Genomic DNA, 17,275 nt, shown 5'->3' on the forward strand with positions numbered 1-17,275 from the left:
CTGGCCTCAATACATGTTAAACAGCCATAATAAAGTTAATGTTTCTAGGCCTTAGGAACTAGCCTGTCGACGCTCACTTCCTTGCTAATAGGACACAGCATTACACTGAAAAGCAATAAAAGGCCCTCTAGCAGATTACAGGAATGGTAGCCTCAGCATCGGGCTTAAAAGAGATAGTGTGATACTCTAGACAAGAAGAGTTAGGGAGCCCTCCCCCTCCAAGCCCCCTTCTCCCCCGTCATCTCACGATTGAGCCAAATAAGCAGAAACCACTCCACTACGGAGCATTCTCTGATGGGTGCTTAAAGACCACCATTCAGTCCTGTGCTTGGCACAGCTGCCAGCGGCAAGGCTGGGAGCAGCCCAGGCCGTCATTCCCACCATCAACACCCTGCCTTATCTACTCCACCCTTTCCCTGGTAGCCATCACCCCCTGGGAATCTTGTGGTTACTGCCTGTCACGAAACCCAAGATTCAGGAAATGCATGTACAGTCCTGAAAATCCAACTCGTCAATGAGCTCACATGGCCACTGGGCCAGCTGTGGGGCCCCTGGTGTCAGACCTCAGAGGGCAGTAGAGTGGGAACTGTAGGAAGGTCCTATTGTCACTGCGGATTGGCTAGGGAAGAAGTATCCTGTAAGAACCTGCGTGAGAAAGCACATTTGATTTGGGAGCCAGGAGACCTGGCTTTCAGTCCCATCTCTTCCACTAACCAGCAGTGTGACCTTGCTATATCTTTTAATTTCTCTGGGGCTCAGTTTCCTTGACTGTAACATGTGAAAGGATTAGACTAAATGATTTTTCACGGCCTTTAAAAACTTCTATAATGAAAATTCTCTAACTCCATACAGTCAGCAGCAGAGTCTTTAAAGTGTTCTTCCAACTATCCCCCTGAAGAGCTACCCAGTCCATGTTCCACTCTCAGGTGATAAACCCTCCAGCTTGGCCAGGCCTGTAGATGAGTCACCAGCACAGCACTAAAGGGTACACTTTCTGTGCTCATGGGACTCCTCTCTGAAAAGCTATCCCAAGTGCCTGCTGCAAAGCAGGAAATACCCAACATTACAGCAAAATGGGGGGTGGGGGTGGGGGTTACCACTGCAAAAGCTGAAGCAGTGCCCAGAGCAGGCCCAGTGAGGGCAGAATTGCCCCAGCAGCTTTAAGGATAGGTAGACCCAAGAAGCACTGCCTCAGTCTCCCGCACTCATTTGAAGTTCTATCTGGACAGATTCCAAGACCAGAATATGCTCAGCCCCCAGGGCACATTATTTGCTCTTGGGATTCCTCCCTAGAAAGGTTAAAGGCTTTACTTTTTTCTTTATCCCGTCTGCCTCTCCCCTCAGATCTTTGTCATCCCAGAACTACTGCAGAATTCCCTGACTGCCCAAGTGTTGTCAAAAATAAAATTTTTTTTAAAAGGAGGGTTATGAGAAAATTGGCTTCGCCAAATAGCTTCTTCCTCCACAATCGCCCCTGATTGTGTACCCGGGAAGCTGTTCTCAACAGCCGGAGCTGTGTCTTGTGACTCTAGGAGAGGGAGTCATTTCTTGCTTCTGCAACTGGTCTAGCCAAGTCCCACCCTTTACTCTGCTGCAGTTTTCTCTCTATTGGGAGTAGGGAGGCAAAGGCACGGCAAGAGGGAGTGGGCCCTTGAGCCCTAAAAACCTTGCGGCTGTTTCAGAGCATGTGTCCATACACAAATGCTGGAACCCAGTAAAAATGTCTAACAGACCCAGGAGGATGGAGAGCCGGCCCTTCCTTAGCCAACTGCTGCAAAGTGCTGCCTGCCTCTCTTCTGTTCACTACAGAGAGCTCACGCCCACTCAGTCCCCAACTGCCTGCATTAGTATAAATACTAGCGCTGGAGAGACGCAGGGTCCCTGTTCTGGCAGTCTCCCTGGACGTCATTACTCAGTAAGCATCAGGAGACAGACACCCACCACCACCACCACCACCACTACCACACCACGTTTGACTCTTTAGCACCCAGAGCACAGAAAAGCAGCACTGCATGTGAGGGGCCGGGGTTGGATTTGAGCTAAGCACCATTCTTGCAGACCTCTGAAATCCAGGTCCCCAGGGGGTCCTTGGTGGAGCTGGTGCTGCCCAACCAGCAGCTTCTGCTGAGGTGGCATTTAACTTCTGGCCAGGTCCCAGGAGCTGAGGCTGACCCATTTCCCCGGCTTTTCCAGGGCAGAGAGAAATCCGCTTCTACCCTCCACCAAGCCAGGGACCAAGACACTGAGCTTGTGGAAGGTGCACGGGAACCAGTGCTTTTATTTAAGCTAAAGGGAAGGTGGCTGACAGCTCCAGCAGTCTCCCACACTTCGGAGAGACTAAGCACAGCCTTCTTCTCCCACCTTGCCTCTCCCCTCCCATTTGCCTGTAAGTGGAAAGGACTCGATATTCAGCATCTACAGGTTCAGGACCTCAGTCAATTTAGCCCTTTGGGGACATGGAATTAAAAAGTGAACAATATTTATTAAAATACAAAAATACACTTTTCTCACATTACAATCAGTGTTCTTTTGTTGGTATCTCCCCCCACCCCACCCCCCCACTTTCAAATCTGAACCCTTTTATTTCCTTTTAAAGCTGAAATAAATGAAAATAGTTACATCATTGAATGGACCAGAATAACAGAGATCTCTGCCTTCCCACCCACACCCGCCCTCTCTCCCCCACCTCCTCCTGAGGTAGGCCTGGGAGAGGGAAGCCTTCCCTCACTGTGCTACATTCAACAGGACTTTGTGCAGGACTTGGTCATATTTGTGTGTGTGTGTGTGTGTGTGTGTGTGTGTGTGTGTGTGTGTGTGTGTGTGTACAGGTGCCCATGTGTGCCTCGCTTAAACTGGCTTCCGCATCTCTTTTTTGAGAGGAAACCCTCCTGGTTGGGAAAGACTCCATGACTTTAAAGGAGCCTGTGCCCTTTTCGCCTTTTCGCTTTCTTCCCAGCTCACACTCAGCCCCCACCCCATCACAGCAAACCAGTTGACATCAGCTGGAATAACCCCTAATGAATCAGCATTTAGAATAGGCACCAAATCACAAGCCATGAGAAAAGCTTCCACTCCCCCAAGCTCCCCCACTCCCGGCTTTTAACACACACAAACCCCTTTTCAAAAATCAGAAAAATGCCATCATTGTCTCCAATCATGTGTCAGATACTGGAACAACAGGTGGACGTGGCACAACGCTAATTTATGGCCCCCCGTGAATACATTATCTCTGCCTCTGCTCTCTCTGCCCACCCACCCACCACCACCACCACCACCACCACCCTGTTGCCGCACCCCCGGGGCAGGGGGGGTGGCCTCCTTTTCACAGGGAAACCCAAATAGGTAACAGAGAATGGGTTAATCCCAACTGCAGGAATCTGGTGCATTGTGCAAGCATTTGACTGAGAGCTACGCCAGTCATTTCCTTCTCTGCTCCTGCCCGCAGCTCTGTCAGGTGCCATACACGTGTGTCCTGGTGCACAAACCAAGGAGACTTGTGCACGGGGACAGTCCTCCAGACTCACCCTTGTAAGGTTTCTTTAGGAATTGTTGGTGGTTCTCCTTTTTAAAAAACATTTCCAGATCTATCTTCCCCTTGGCCTCAGCAGGGGAAGAAAACAATTTATTGCCTCTCAACATTTTGAGCACAGTACAAATTCTTGGTGCTTTTTTGTATATTTTTTGTTTTTAATAAATCTGCAAAGACAGCTCTCGGTTTAAGAAAGATGTCTAGAAATAGGTGTTCCTGTGTCCTATGAAGCATCGTTTAAAAAAAAAAAAAACGACAAGACTCAGCTGAAGCCACCCCCCCCCACCCCCTCCCCATCCCCCAGCATCAGTTCCCTACCTCTTCGAGGACCTTTGTTGACCGTTTTAATTCGCTTTATCTGAGCAGTTTCACCCTCACTCCAGAAAACCCCTTCTGGCAGCAAAGCAAGCTGACTTGTGGCTTCTCCCCACAACGCTCCCAAGATTCCTCCCCTCCCCTTTAAATAGAATTTACAAGTTAGAAAATAGTTTTGTTTTGATTTTTTTCTTTTTAAATTTTAATATAATCTGTTTCTTTTACCAGCCCATAGATTTTAATATATAAGCATATACAAGAAAAAGTCTCTCCCCACTCTGTACAAAAGTTGCTGTCTTTTTGTGTGTGTGTGCATTCTATTGCATTTTATAAGTTTTTTTTTTTCTGGGGTCGGGGTAAAGGGGAGTCATATTTGAGTTTCCTGTACCTTGTCCTTGGTATGGGTCTGAATTATATAAGGTTCAGAGATAGTGGTGACCGTGGGGTGCAAAGAGTTCCCCAGGCTGTTTTCTGTCCAGTGGGCCCCATGTGCTGGTTTGTAGGTGTTATAGTTAATATGGTCATGAATTGTGGGCAGCACAACTGCCCCCTCACCTGATACACCAGACGGAGCTCCGGTGCCCGCTGTGGACGCCGTGGGGATGTCTTCATCCACCTGGATGATCTCAACTGTCCGGGCGGCTGTGACTGTGCTCCTCTGCTGGTGTCGCTTGCGAAGTTTGTAGAAGACAATCAACATGGCGGCAGCAAGCAGCGTCACAGCCACGAAGCAGCCGATGATGATCTTGGTGGTCTTCATGACCTCATCCAGGCTGGTCTGCATCTTGTCGTTGGTGTCTGTAGCGGGCACCACCACCTGCTTGGGCACCCGGGTGGTCTGGATGAGCACTGTGGTGGAGGTGGTGTAGGCCGGCTGGTAACCTGTGGATGTGGTGGGAGCAGGTTTGTACTTGCGCGTCGTGTCCTCCGGCGAGATCTCCGTGGTCTCCACCGTGACTGTGGTGAAGAAGCTGTAGTTGGAGGTGTTGAGCTCGGCCGCGCTCACGTTGAGGTAGGCCGAGGCGTTGGAGTTGCCCGCCACATTGGTCACCATGCACGTGTAGACCCCAGTGTCGGAGCGCAGCACGTGGGAGAAGTTCAAGGTGCCGTCATTGAGGACCGAGATCCTCGGGTGGCGGGAGGCGTGGCTGAGCACTGTCCCATTGGGCAGCAGCCACTTCACGGAGGACATAGGGGGAGTCCGACACTTGAGCTCCGCCATGCGGTCCTCGGAAATATTGAGGTCCCGGGGTGCATCCATAATGAAAGGGGCAGAGCACTGGAAGGAGGTCTGGTCCATCTCCACCAGGTAGCGGCCCCGCATGTGCAGAGGAGCGTGACAGCGGCCACAGCAGGTGGAGTTGGTAGGGATGTATTCCCGGAGCCACCAGGCTAGCCACAGGATGTCACAATCGCAGTTCCAGGGGTTGTGGTGCAGGTGCAACTCCACCAGGTACCTCAGCGGGGTGAAGAGGTCGTGGGGCAGCGAAGAGAGGTTATTGTGGGCCAGGTTGAGCTCCACCAGTGAGGCCAGCCCGTCAAAAGCATTCCGCTCTATCAAGCTGACCTGTGAGTTCATGACCCACAGCTTCTTGAGGGAGCTGAGGCCATGGAAGGAGCCAGGCCTGATCTCAGGGAAATGGTTCCCTGACATCTCCAGCTCCTCCAGGCCCACCAGGGGGGTGAGGTTGGGCATGTCTTTGATGTTGCACATGCCCAGGTTCAGGTACTTGAGATTGAAGAGTCCCTCAAAGGCTCCCTCGGAGATGTACTCCAGTTTCTTGAGCTCCCCCAAGTCCAGGCGCATGAGGGAGGGCACCCGGTTGAAGGCATAGGAGGGAATGCTCTCTATGGGATTGTTGCGAAGCCAGAGCTCCCTCAGCTTGGACAGATACTCGAAGGCCCCACTGGGGATAACTGTCAGCCAGTTGTCAAACAGCTCCAGGGTGTTGAGGCTGGCCAGGCCATTGAAGGCCCCCACCTCGATCTGCCTGATGGAGTTCCGGCCCAGCTGCAGGACCTCCAGGTGGTGGAGGTGGCGGAAGGTGTCGGCCTGGATCATCTGGATATTGTTTTCCATAAGGTTGAGGTACCGGGTGTTGGAGGGGATCCCCTGGGGGACCTCGGAGAGGCCCCTGCGGGTGCACACCACCTTGCTGAACTGGTTACTGCACGAGCAGACGGACGGGCAGTTCTGGGGCCCTGCCGAGGCGGCGGCAGCGATGGCTGCACACAGAATCCACACTTGCGCCGTGAGGTAGACGACGGGGAGCAGGACGGCATTCCAGGTGTGGTGCACAGTTACCTGCCACAAGAGCTTCATGGTGTGGCACGTTCATAATTCACCATCGCCTGGGATTTTGGCTCGCAAAGGAGAACCAGCCCTACCCCGGCTTAAGTGAGCTAGGAGCTCCTCTTTCCATCTGGAGAAGGAGGTGGGGAGGGGGCGATTAGCGAGATGGAGCAGATCGGCCGGTGGGGGGGGGGGCATCATGCGAAACTCGAGACTGGTCCTTCGCCCACCAGCGACCCCCCCACTCTCCCCCACTCCCCACCCCAGGCCGGTCCTAGGGAAGCCAAGACTTTCTCTTCACCCCCCACCCTACCCCGCAGCCCTCCCCACCCGGTGAGTGGCTGTCGCCTACCTCGGAAGGGAGGAAAGAATTGGCGTGGTGTCCTTAAGCGTTCTCCACGGGAGCCGGCCACCTCGTCCCCATTCTTACTTCTTAGTTTTAATTAACAAAAGGGGGGAAGTCGAGGGGGCGGGGAGGGCAGAGGGGAAGGGGAGGGGAGGGGGAGGCAAAATGGCTTCTAGTAAATCCGGAGCTGGCGGCGGCGGAGCGGCGGAGTTGAGGCGCGCCGGGGAGAGCGAGGCCCGGCGGGCTATGCAGGTGCATGCCCCCCCGCCAGCCCGAGGAGCAGGAGCCGCGCCACCAGCGCTTCCCGGCTTTGTCCTTGGACCCTGGCACCGGCTCCCACCAGCCGCGGGCGAAGCCGCCTCATCGCTGGCGTGTGGCTGCGGCGGCCCCAGCCCGAGCGCTCCCCGGGGCCGCCCCCCGGCGGGGAGTGAGGGGGCGCCCAGGCCGCTGCGCTGCCCCTCTGCGGGCGGCGGCGATGCAGTCCGCGCTCTTCGCGGGGCCGCGAGAGTTAAGCGGCGGTGCTGGCGGCGCCGGGCCCTCCCCGGGCACACACCCCCTTTTTCCCTCGCCTCTCCGCTTAGGGGTTAAAAAGACCGAAGCCCGGCTGCTCCGGAGCCCAGTCCGCCGGCTGCCGGCGCCGGGAGCGGTAATCCGTCCGGCCCCCCCGAGGGGCCACGGCGTGGAGGCAGCGCGGGGTCCGCGGGCCCGCGGCCGGGGTCGCGCCCGCAGCGCAGGCCCCCTCTCGGAGTCCGGGGGCGGCGTTCGGGGCCGGGGCGCCGGGCGCCTCCTTCAGTAGCCGCGCTGCCCGCGCACTGCAGCAGCGGCCCGAGCGCTGGCGGCAGCGGCGGCGGCGGCGGCGGCGGCGGCGTGAGCAGCGGGGGTCGAGGCTGCGGGGAGCGCTCCGGAGCCCGGGAACATGGTCCCCGCTGGTTAGCGGCGGCGGCGGCGGCAGCAGCAGCAGCAGCGGAGACCGCGCGCGCGGCGCCCACCGTCTCCTCCTCGCGCCCGGCTTGCGGTGTTGCAGGCAGCAGCCACGCAGACTGCTCTCTCATCCTTTTGTCCTTCAGTCAGAACGTGAATGTACTGCTGACGCATACTGTTCTGGGGAGAAGATTAGCGTGATGCAGTGCTCTTATGTATTAGCACCGCTCCCCCGCCGCCGCCGCCGCCGCCCTCGAGGGGTTAACGGCGGCGCCTTCCAGCGCCGCGCGTGCCCCGGGCCCCGCGCCTCCGGCCGGCCGCCTCCCTCCTCCCCACCCGGCCGCCCGCCTTCCCCGCTCGCCCGCTCGCTCGCTCTCTCCCCCACCCCCCACCCCCCTCCCCAGGCCGTTGGCTCCCCGCCCCCTCTGCACGAGGGAGCCGGCCGGGCCGAGCGGGCGGGCGGACGAGCCGCCGGGGTTCGCGTCGAGTGAGGGGCCGCGCGCGAGTGGCGGCGTCCGGGCTATTTTGGTCTGAGGAGCCGCCGGCGCTGATAGGCTGCGGGCGCGCGGGCTGCGGCGAGAGAGGCAGCGCCCCCCCTCGGGCCCCTCGGGCCGGCTCCCGGGCGCGGTGGGCTCCCGGGCTGTTGCAATCGGCCGGCTCCCGCACGGCCTGCGTCATCCGCACCCCCGCCGACTGCTGACCGGGCGCCTGGCCGGGGCGGCGGGGGCGGCACCGCCGGGCCCTCCTTCCTCGCCCCCTCCCAGCCTTCCAAGGCTAGTTCGCCGAGCGAGGGCTGCGGGGGGACGGCGTCCCGGGACGGCGCCGCGCGGGGCAGCGGAGCAGCGGGGAGGGAGACGGGATGGAAAGCTCCGGGCACCTCGGCGCCGCCGGTTCTTCCGTGGAGCAGCGTGGCTCCTCACTCCGAAGCCCCGCGCCCGCTGCCCCGGCAGCTCCTGCCTCCCCGCTCTCTGCCCGGGACTCCCGGAGAAGAGCTGCGCGGCGACCTGTCGGGACCGTGGTCGGGAAGCCCCCGGGGCGTCCGCGCGACCCGAGCGGGGCTGGGTCACCCTTTCCCGCCCGCAAGGTGCGGCCGAGCCCTGCAACCTAGGCGCCTGCGGTCTTGCTTCCTCCCGGGGGCTCCCGCCCACTTCCCCCTTGGCGCACTCGCCGGCTAAACCCTCATCACTTGCATGTGGGCCCACGCCTAAGCCGGAGATGCTGGGTTTCTCAGCAGTCCGGATCCCACCACACCCATCTCCGAAACCGCCTGCTGCCCTACTAGTCAGTCACCGTCACCGGAGCCTCCTCACACAAGCCAGGAAGTCCTGGAAACCCTCCCTTTGCAGGCAGCATCACCCCGTGTTTACCCAGACCTTTTTATTATGCATCTGCTGTCACAGAGCAGCAGCATTAATAGTTATTGTTGCCTCCGGTCACATAGTAAGTGGTGGAGCCAGAGCTTGAACCCCGGCAGAGCTCAGATGTCTAGGAACTTGGGCGTGGAGGAGATTCCCTGGGGTTTTCTCCCCGGATGGATGAGAAATCGAGTTGCACTTGTTCACTTCAACAGTCATTTCAAGGGATGTTTGTTAAGTGCTCTCCACTCTGCTAAGAATAGAGAGGCGAATGAATGGATCTGTAGAGCTGCACCTATCAGTATATATGTAGTTATACTTCTGATCAATAGATGATGTGTTCTTGTTTAATCTTTGTTTATGCCAACAGTTGTTGATTGCCAACAGTTGTCTCCGTTTTCACAAAGAAGGTACTGAGCTAAGGCAGGTGGATAATGTGCTCAAGGTTACACACTCAGGAGGCAACAGAACTAGCATTTCAATCCAGTCTTCAGACCCTGAGTGTGGCGGTAACTGTCATTGGAACACAACCTTCTGATGTGCCTGCCTACTCCACATAGAATGCATGGTGAGGGCAAGCTGAGGCCCAGTGGGTGGGTGGTGGTGGTGGCTGATTTTAAAAGTTCAGTGCTGGGTACAGGAGAGGATAAATAGAACAAAGGCTAGGAGAGGAGGAACTGAGAAAAATAAGAGCCTTTAGTTGACTTGTTTCACTCACAGTGACTAATCAAGAGAAAGAATGAGCGAGAGAGGGAGGCGTCGAACCCTGCTACTAGGGCCTCTTTCCATCTGGGCTCTGGCAACTCTTTGCATTTTTGATGGAAGCTCTGTTGGCACATCCTTAGCTCCAGGCTCTCCATGGCTGTCTCACAGACCAGAGACATGTGAGCAGTTTCCAACAGGAGTCTGTGGAGACTTGAGAACTTCCTCCCCTGACCTCATCTGGCTTGGAGCTGATGGGGTGCCAGAGGAGACCCCAGATGGCAATGGAGTATGCCTCCCCCCTCCTTCTTTAAGGCCCATCTGTTCAGGTACAGGAGGGGCCAGCAAAGGAAAGGTTCTGCTCTCATACTGTGTAGGTGGATGGAAGGGGTAGGCTGCCTTGGATTGAACCAAGACTTTAGTAATGAGGTTGAGATTTGCCCCCTGTAAGTCAGCTAGGACTGAGAGTTTATAGCACAGAAGCTACAAAAAAAAAAAAAAAAAAAAAAAGAGCCAGGAAGGTAGCTTAGTGACAGGACACATGCCTCCCAGATGTGAAGCTTTGGGTTTGATCCCTAGAACCACATAAGGGAAAGGGAGAAAAGAAAAAAAAAAAAAGTGAAGTTGCAGACTAGACCAGGAGTGCTCTGGGGGCATCACAGGACAGGGTGCTTCTACGTTTGTGAGCTGAGAGTGGCCCAGAACCTCTAATCCTGTAGCCAGTGTATGCTCTAGCCATAGTCTGCTGCTGTAGCTCCTGGTTCTGACTGCTTCCTCAGTCTGGAATAGTGCCACCAAATCATAACAAAAAAAGCAGGTGGCTTACACTTGGAGAAGAAGAGGCATTGGGTCAAGAATGTTTTTCCTTGCAGCTTCACCAACAGAGACTACTGTGCAGACGCCAGACAGAACTAAAGAAACCACCAGTGACTGGGCAAGGCCTATGTTAGCAACCTGCTACATGTGTTAACCTCAGGCTACACAAGGTCTCCTCCCCTTTCTGCCACTGATCAGCTCTGTGACAAATCCTCAAAGCTTGGTTGCTTCATTTGTGAAATTCAGGAAATGGAGTAGAAAGTTCCTTCCAGTTCTCCTACCCTGTGATGCCTGACTCTTCTCTGATATGGAGCTCTGTGAAGAAGGTTGAACCTTAGAGACTGTAGACTGTCTTGGAAATAAGCCACGAAGTGGAAGAGAATGCTTCCTTCAGTTAATCTAGAGATCCACAGTGCTGGAGCAGAGAAGATCAGACTGTGTTTTTCCAGATACTAAAAAGAGCTCATAGATCACTGAATGTTAAGGCAAAAGGGGACCTTAGAGAACATGAAGACTAAACCTTTCATTTTACAAATGTAATAAAGTTCAGAGAGGTTGATGTATAGCCACATGATGCATTGAGACCAGAATCTGCCCCTTCTAAGCCCAGCCCCTCAGTTAAAGTGTGTGGCTAATTGGTATTTATTTGTTTATTTATTTATTTATGCATCCAGGATTATTGCTGGTGCTTGGTGCCTGCATTACAAATCCACTGCTCCTGGAGGCTATTTTTTCCCTTTTGTTGCCCTTGTTTATCATTGTTGTTATTGCCGTCATTGTTGTTGCATAGGACAGAGAGAAATCAAGAGAGGATGGGAAGACAGAGGAGGAGAGAAAGACACCTGCAGATCTGCTTCACCCCTTGTGAACCGACCCTCCTGCAGGGCTCAAGCCGGGATCCTTAACGCTGGCTCTTGCGCTTTGCGCCATGTGCACTCAACCCACTGCATTACCACCCAGTCCTTGTTAATTGGTACTTAAACTGAGGGCTTGGAGATCATCCCAGATGTTTGATTTCTGTGGTCTTACATGCAGGTGCTATGGTGGAACTTGACTGGACTGGGCTGGAGATAGGTTTGAATGGAAGTAGTCTACTGATTTTTTGTTTTTGTTTTGTTTTTTGAGTGATTTTGGATCTATAACAAGAAGTGGAGAGGAATGGTTATCAGAAAACTAACTTTGAGAGAATCCAGGACTCTGTCCTATTCCAAAAATTGGTATCCTGCCAAAACCCAAGATTGGACTACTCCCCACCCAGACCTACATCCCTTAGGCATTATCTCAAGCAGCCACTAGGTGTCCATAATGCATCATAGGGTTCGCCAGAAAGGAACAATCTTCTGGGGGTACTGTTTGACCTCCAGTAGACTTTCTGGCCACTTAACATAAGTCCATTAGTGACTGGGCGATCACATACTCTAGAATTCCTATCTGCCAAACTGTTGGCAGCCAAACCCCACCCAAGCATGTTTACACTCTTGTGTTTAATAATTTTATTTAGGCTACACACACACACACACACACACACACACACACACACACACACACACACACAGCAGTGTTCAAGCTCTACTGTCTGGTGGTGTGGGGAGTTGAACCTGGGGCCTTGGAGCCTCAGGTATGACAGTCTCTGCATAACCATTGTGCTTGCTGTCTCCCCAGCCTGCCATGTTTAAATTTTTTGTGCTGCCACTCATGCTTAGAACAAAATCAGAGCAAAGGAGAGAAAGGGGGTTGGAGAAACAGGAGGCCAGAGAAAGAAAAATAATATGGGAATTTCCCTCCATAAGCTAAGTGAATACACTGATTGACAGGTGAATTTGTAATGCCAAGCAGTGTAACAAACAGTCCAGATAGTAATAGAATTAACCTGCTCCCTACAGAAGGTGATGAACATCCTTGAATGTGTGTTTGTACACGAGTGTGTCTATCACTGCTGCCCATGTGTGCAGATATTTCTCCAAGGGCAACTGGTTGTGGGGTTTCAAATGGATAAAGTCATCGTAATACCAAGTAAAGCAGGGTTCTTTCTCCTGACTGATCCCTTAGTGAGGCTGCCACTATACCATTATAACCCACATTGGTAAAGAGAGTGTATTCTATTCCTTGAGCCCCATAATTCAAGGCCACACAGCTGCTGTTCCAGAATTACCTGCTCTTCTGAGTGGCCTAAGAATCTACAGTTCTTTATTCCCCAGCCCCCCCTCCCCAAACTTCACTTTTTAAGGAAATTAGAAGGAAGTAAACCAAAAAGACACTCTCCCTGCAGGCCCCATCCAGAACAATTTTTATGAAATCTAAACAAAGACAAGACAAGTTGCTTAATAAAAGTGGCAAAGGGCTGTCGCATGGAAGAGCTTCGCCCTTGCCCCTGAGACTAGTTATTTATTTATTTTGCGATGCAGTGCTAAGGTCTTACACATGTACATACCAGTTTGTTTGTAATCTTAGGTTGAACAGGAGAAGTGGTATGTGCCTTAACTGGGTGCACCACTGCCCAGCTCCCCCAAATAGGAGAAGTGATCGGGAGGGACGCCAGAGCACCACTTCACCATCAGTGGAGTGTCTGTCAGTGCTGTGGTGCTTCCATATTGTGCCAGGGCTTGAATCCAAGACTATTCATTTAAGACGTGCTTTTACCACTGAGCCATCTCCCTGTCTGCCCCCATTTCTTGGTGTAAAAGCCCCCCCCCCGAATAATATAGGCATAGATTATCTCATCACAAGGCCCATGACTTGATTGTATCACAAAAACATGGTAATTATCTTCCTGGACTCATTCAGTCACTATAGTAACAGCCAGATTTGTGTCTCTGACCAGCACCCAAATTCAAAGCCACTCCAATGTGCCACTTAAAAAGAAAACAGGAAAAGGCCAACAAGAGAGCTCACTTGGATAGTGCACCTGCTTTGTCATGGCCATGAACCAGGTTCAAGCCCAGCTCCCACCACATTGGAGGAAGCTTCATTGCTGTGACATTGTTCTCTCTGTCTTTCTATCTGAAAAAATGATAATAATAATAATTGACTTAAAACGATGAAACCCTGTCAATGACAAGCAAAAATTGAAAAGAAAGAACACAGGAACATAAAATGCTCAAACCAGCTGGTGACTCCTCCATGAATCTGACTTTGAGAGGGGGTAAAGATGAGCCTGTGTGAGCATAGCAGCCATTGGAAGTGCCCCTTGGGAATGGTGGGTATCTTCACTCAGCCAGTGGTAGAGCATCAAGTGATCCAGGAGAAGGGGGCAGCTTGACACGACAAACTTGAGGAATCTGCCTCTTACTCTGTTTTTCTCTCCTGCTTTCTTTGATAATTCACTCACTTTCTGTCCGTGGTCTCTAGATTTTATCCCAGAAGCCCTGGAACATTTAAGTATTTACTTTACCAGTAACACCAGAAGTACCTCTTAGCACTGCTACAGAACTTGACTCAACTGTCACTAAGCCACAGAAATGTTGAGTTTCTTACTGGAGACTACAGGACAACATCCCAAGGTCCGAGCCCAGCAGGTAGACGTGGGACTAAGCGTGGGACTGGAGCAACTTTTTGAGTGTCTCACACATAAATTCAGTCCTTAATTGATGCTCAGTTCCTGTAATTAGCCTTTTAGCAGACACCTGTGAAACAATGTGTGCATTTAGTCATAACTTTGGTAGGGAGAATCCAGATATTGTTTCCCATATTGTTACAAGAGTGAAGTGAGCAAAATGTGTATGTGGGCAAAATCAAACACCTGCACCAGTGAACATTCTACCATAGTGGTGTTTATGATGGAATTCTGGTATAAGACATAGATCTTGGTTTAAGTCTTGGTTTGCAGCCGGAGGGGTGGGGTGGGTGGGGGTGGTGGTGGTGGTGGTATAGGTTAGTGATGGAGTACAGGACTTGCATGCCCAAGGCTCCAAGTTTGATCTTGGCATCAAATATACTAGCGCCAAGTGCCACTCTGGTTTCTCTCTTCCTTTCTCTCTTAAAAAGACTTGAGTTAACCCTTTAAAAATAAACCTGGTTCAACCTCTTGCATACCATGTACATCAGTTTCTTTAAGGCTCAGATTCTTTATGTGGGAAGTGGACTAATACTTGTGCTTCTTTCATTATACCAAACAAAAAGTAAGTAAGGAGAATCAGTCAGTTGTAGCAAATGGCAATGGTTTCAGCAGCTTCTGTCTCCTAACATGGAAACTAGTGTTGAAAGGAACTATCTTATCCAAATTCAATTCTTAAGAGACTACATTTCTTATCTTTTGCTTCGTACTCAATTGTTCTTAACACCTAGTGTAGCTCTTCATTCAAAATACAAGCTGCTTTTCATTGTTGTTTTTTAACAGTTAATTTTTTTTTTTAATGTTGAGATAATTTCAAAACTACAGGTAGGTCAGAATGAGTTCTCATAGTCTCTTCTCTCAGCTTCCCCATCTGTTCACATCTTATATAAATACAAAACATTTGTATGGAACCAAAATTAACCTATCCAAGGCATAGACTTTTACTTTAGCACTCTACAATCTATTCTTTTCAGCCAACAGTGTGACCTCTGTGACATTGTTTCAGATTGTGTTACTGATCTGCTTAAAATGCTCCAGTGTCTTCTCTTCATAATTCTTGTAGCCACAGAATTGTCACTGCAGACCTCAGTAGTATGCTTCTCTCTCCTCCTGGATGCTCTATGCTGGTTCTTCCTCATTTGGGCTTTTGCTCTATCTAGAACATTTTCCCCCACATCTCCCTTAAGAGGGAAGGGGGAGAGACAGAGGAAGTACCAAGCCCCAGCAATAACCCTGGTGGAGGAAAAACAAAAAGCAACAGTGGAGGAGGTGGGAGACACCTGCAGCACTGCTTCACCACTTGTGAAGCTTCCCCCCTGACGGTGGGGACCAGGGTTTGAGTCCTGGTCCTTGTGTAATGTAATGTGTTAGCTTAAGCAGGTCTGTTCAGAGGGACTTTCAATGACTGCCCAGCCCCAGCTACTCACCCACCAGCCACAGTCACCTCACTATTTTGTTTTCTTACTTGCCACTAGCTAACATTAACTTGTTGATGTCTCTGTGTACTTGTGGATTATAAGCTTCACCCTCCAAAGCAAAAGCCTTTCTCCTCTTGTGTCCAAAGACAGCAGTGAATTTCAGAGGAAAGAGGATTACCATTGTCTGGTCCATGTAAACAGGAACTCGGCCTCCCCAATGGCATATCAATAGCCCTGGGGGTTGGGGAGTCGGGCTGTAGAGCAGAGGGTTAAGCGCAGGTGGCGCAAAGCACAAGGACCGGCATAAGGATCCAGGTTCGAGCCCCGGCTCCCCACCTGCAGGGGAGTCGCTTCACAGGCGGTGAAGCAGGTCTGCAGCTGTCTATCTTTCTCTCCTCCTCTCTGTCTTCCCCTCTTCTCTCCATTTCTCTCTGTCCTATCCAACAACGACAACAACAATAATAACTACAACAATAAAACAACAAGGGCAACAAAGGGAATAAATAAATAAAAATAAATATTTAAAAAAAAATAGCCCTGGGCCTACTCTATAAATCTTTGAGGAGGGGGGATCCACCAACTTTATTATAATTATTATTTGTAACCTCTAGGAAAGCTGAGACTCCTTAAGTTTCTCTCGCTCTCGGGTTTTAGAGTTCCAGCCCCTTCCTGACCAGTGTATGAGTGAGTGTTGATGGAGGGAGCATAAGCACTCGCAGGTTCTGGCAGTGGTGGGAATATGAGGAAGGAGCAGAGAGACACACAGACACACTTGTCTGCACCTGCCTGTCATTTTCAAATTTGCTAACCTGCATTTTCTCCAAAGGGAGTGGAAAGTGTTGAACCCCAAACCTGGGAACACTGGAACAGTGAGATCAAATGCTTTGCAAGTGGCTGTGCCAACGCGTTTCTGCTAATTAAAGAATGTTAGGACAATCACCACTAGCAGCAGTAAAGGGTGCCCCACTCCCTGGCTTTATGGAGAGCTGGGGTGATTTCAAGGCAGTTCCAAATATCCCACTGAGCTCTTAAGCTGCAGCACAGTGGTAGGCGCCAGGCAGGGCCGCCACAGGGGCCCAGAGTGTCTGACCAGGCTCCCCATCCCTATTAGCGCCCAGTCTCCAACTTTCACTTGAAGAACAAATGGTTCCATCAGAAAAGTCTTAATTTAAAACACTGGGTGGGGGGGGGGAGGAAGCAGGCAGCTGTGTGGTGAGTCTGACTAGGAGCTAGGCCACCTGGGTCCTCCCACAGCTTTGGCATTGGCTTTCTTTTCCATTTAGTTAGTTAGCCAGCCTTGATGAGGATGCTTCTTCCTATTGTGACTCCATTTTCCTCACGCATGAATATGTTGCAGATTTTTTTTTCTTCCTCAATGGTCACAAGGCTTAAGACTATTGTGGGGGATATTCTAGTACCCCTCTTTGAGCTAAAACTCTCCTGGGGGAGGGGAGATAATAGCTCACTATTTAGAATGTGGGGGCATTTTCTTCTTTTACTTTAAAAATGTGTTTGTGTGTGGGGGGGGGGGAGACCACAATTGGTTTATGCTGTACACAGGATTGAACCTGGGATCTCAGAGCCTCAGGTATGAAAGTCTTTTTACAGAACCATTATGCTGTCTCCCCCAGGCCCTGGGAATATGCTTTTCATTTTTACCTCAGGGAATTTCTGGTGGAAGGCAAGCAGAATACTCAACCTGGAACTTTGTCCATGGTTCTTAAGCTGCTCAGCTGGCTTAGAACCTACTGTGTCCTTCCCTGCAGCTTCGCTTCTCATCTCTCCTTTAGCCTCCCAGCCAGTCTGCTCCCTGCGTCTGCAGAGCCATGCTATGTTGGCACTGCCTTCCTTCCCTGATCTTCCTGATCCGTCATTCACTAGATCAGAGTCTGCAGCTATCACACCGCCTCTCACAACTTGTTAATTGTTTTCAATCCAATGCTGCCGGCTTCAGCTATGGCAGGCATTTTCTTGCCTCCAGTTGGTGTGACCTCAGTTCACTGCCCAGCACTGGCGTGGGAATCTAG

At 51.8% G+C, this 17,275-nt stretch overlaps 3 protein-coding genes across 4 annotated transcripts in view; 1 reads left to right on the top strand and 2 right to left on the bottom strand.

Moving 5' to 3' along the window:
- The window catches only part of SND1 (staphylococcal nuclease and tudor domain containing 1), a 497,039-nt gene that overhangs the window by 423,635 nt on the left and 56,129 nt on the right, over positions 1 to 17,275 (top strand). The window lies entirely within an intron of this gene.
- On the bottom strand, positions 3,694 to 6,448 carry LRRC4 (leucine rich repeat containing 4). Its single transcript, XM_007526285.3, has one exon. The coding sequence runs from the start codon at positions 6,165 to 6,167 to the stop codon at positions 4,212 to 4,214; it is 1,956 nt and encodes a 651-aa protein (XP_007526347.1). The 5' UTR covers positions 6,168 to 6,448; the 3' UTR covers positions 3,694 to 4,211.
- On the bottom strand, positions 6,498 to 8,703 carry LOC132539926 (basic proline-rich protein-like). Of its 2 annotated transcripts, none has more exons than XM_060196528.1 (2): positions 8,591 to 8,703; positions 6,498 to 7,579 (listed from the first exon to the last, which is right to left on the bottom strand). In XM_060196528.1, exon 2 carries the CDS (start codon positions 7,533 to 7,535, stop codon positions 7,068 to 7,070), a length of 468 nt encoding a protein of 155 aa, XP_060052511.1. In that variant the 5' UTR covers positions 7,536 to 7,579; positions 8,591 to 8,703; the 3' UTR covers positions 6,498 to 7,067. The 2 variants fall into 2 exon arrangements, with proteins under 2 accessions (XP_060052511.1, XP_060052512.1); XM_060196529.1 differs by lacking the exon at positions 8,591 to 8,703 and adding an exon at positions 8,282 to 8,555.

Source organism: Erinaceus europaeus, chromosome 8, assembly GCF_950295315.1.
Source record: "Erinaceus europaeus chromosome 8, mEriEur2.1, whole genome shotgun sequence".
NCBI classification, from domain to species: domain Eukaryota; kingdom Metazoa; phylum Chordata; class Mammalia; order Eulipotyphla; family Erinaceidae; genus Erinaceus; species Erinaceus europaeus.

What these genes read in the sequence shown, in the direction of transcription:
- LRRC4 (XM_007526285.3), bottom strand. Translation starts at nt 6,167, where the DNA reads ATGAAGCTCTTGTGGCAGGTAACTGTGCACCACACCTGGAATGCCGTC.
- LOC132539926 (XM_060196528.1), bottom strand. Translation starts at nt 7,535, where the DNA reads ATGAGAGAGCAGTCTGCGTGGCTGCTGCCTGCAACACCGCAAGCCGGG.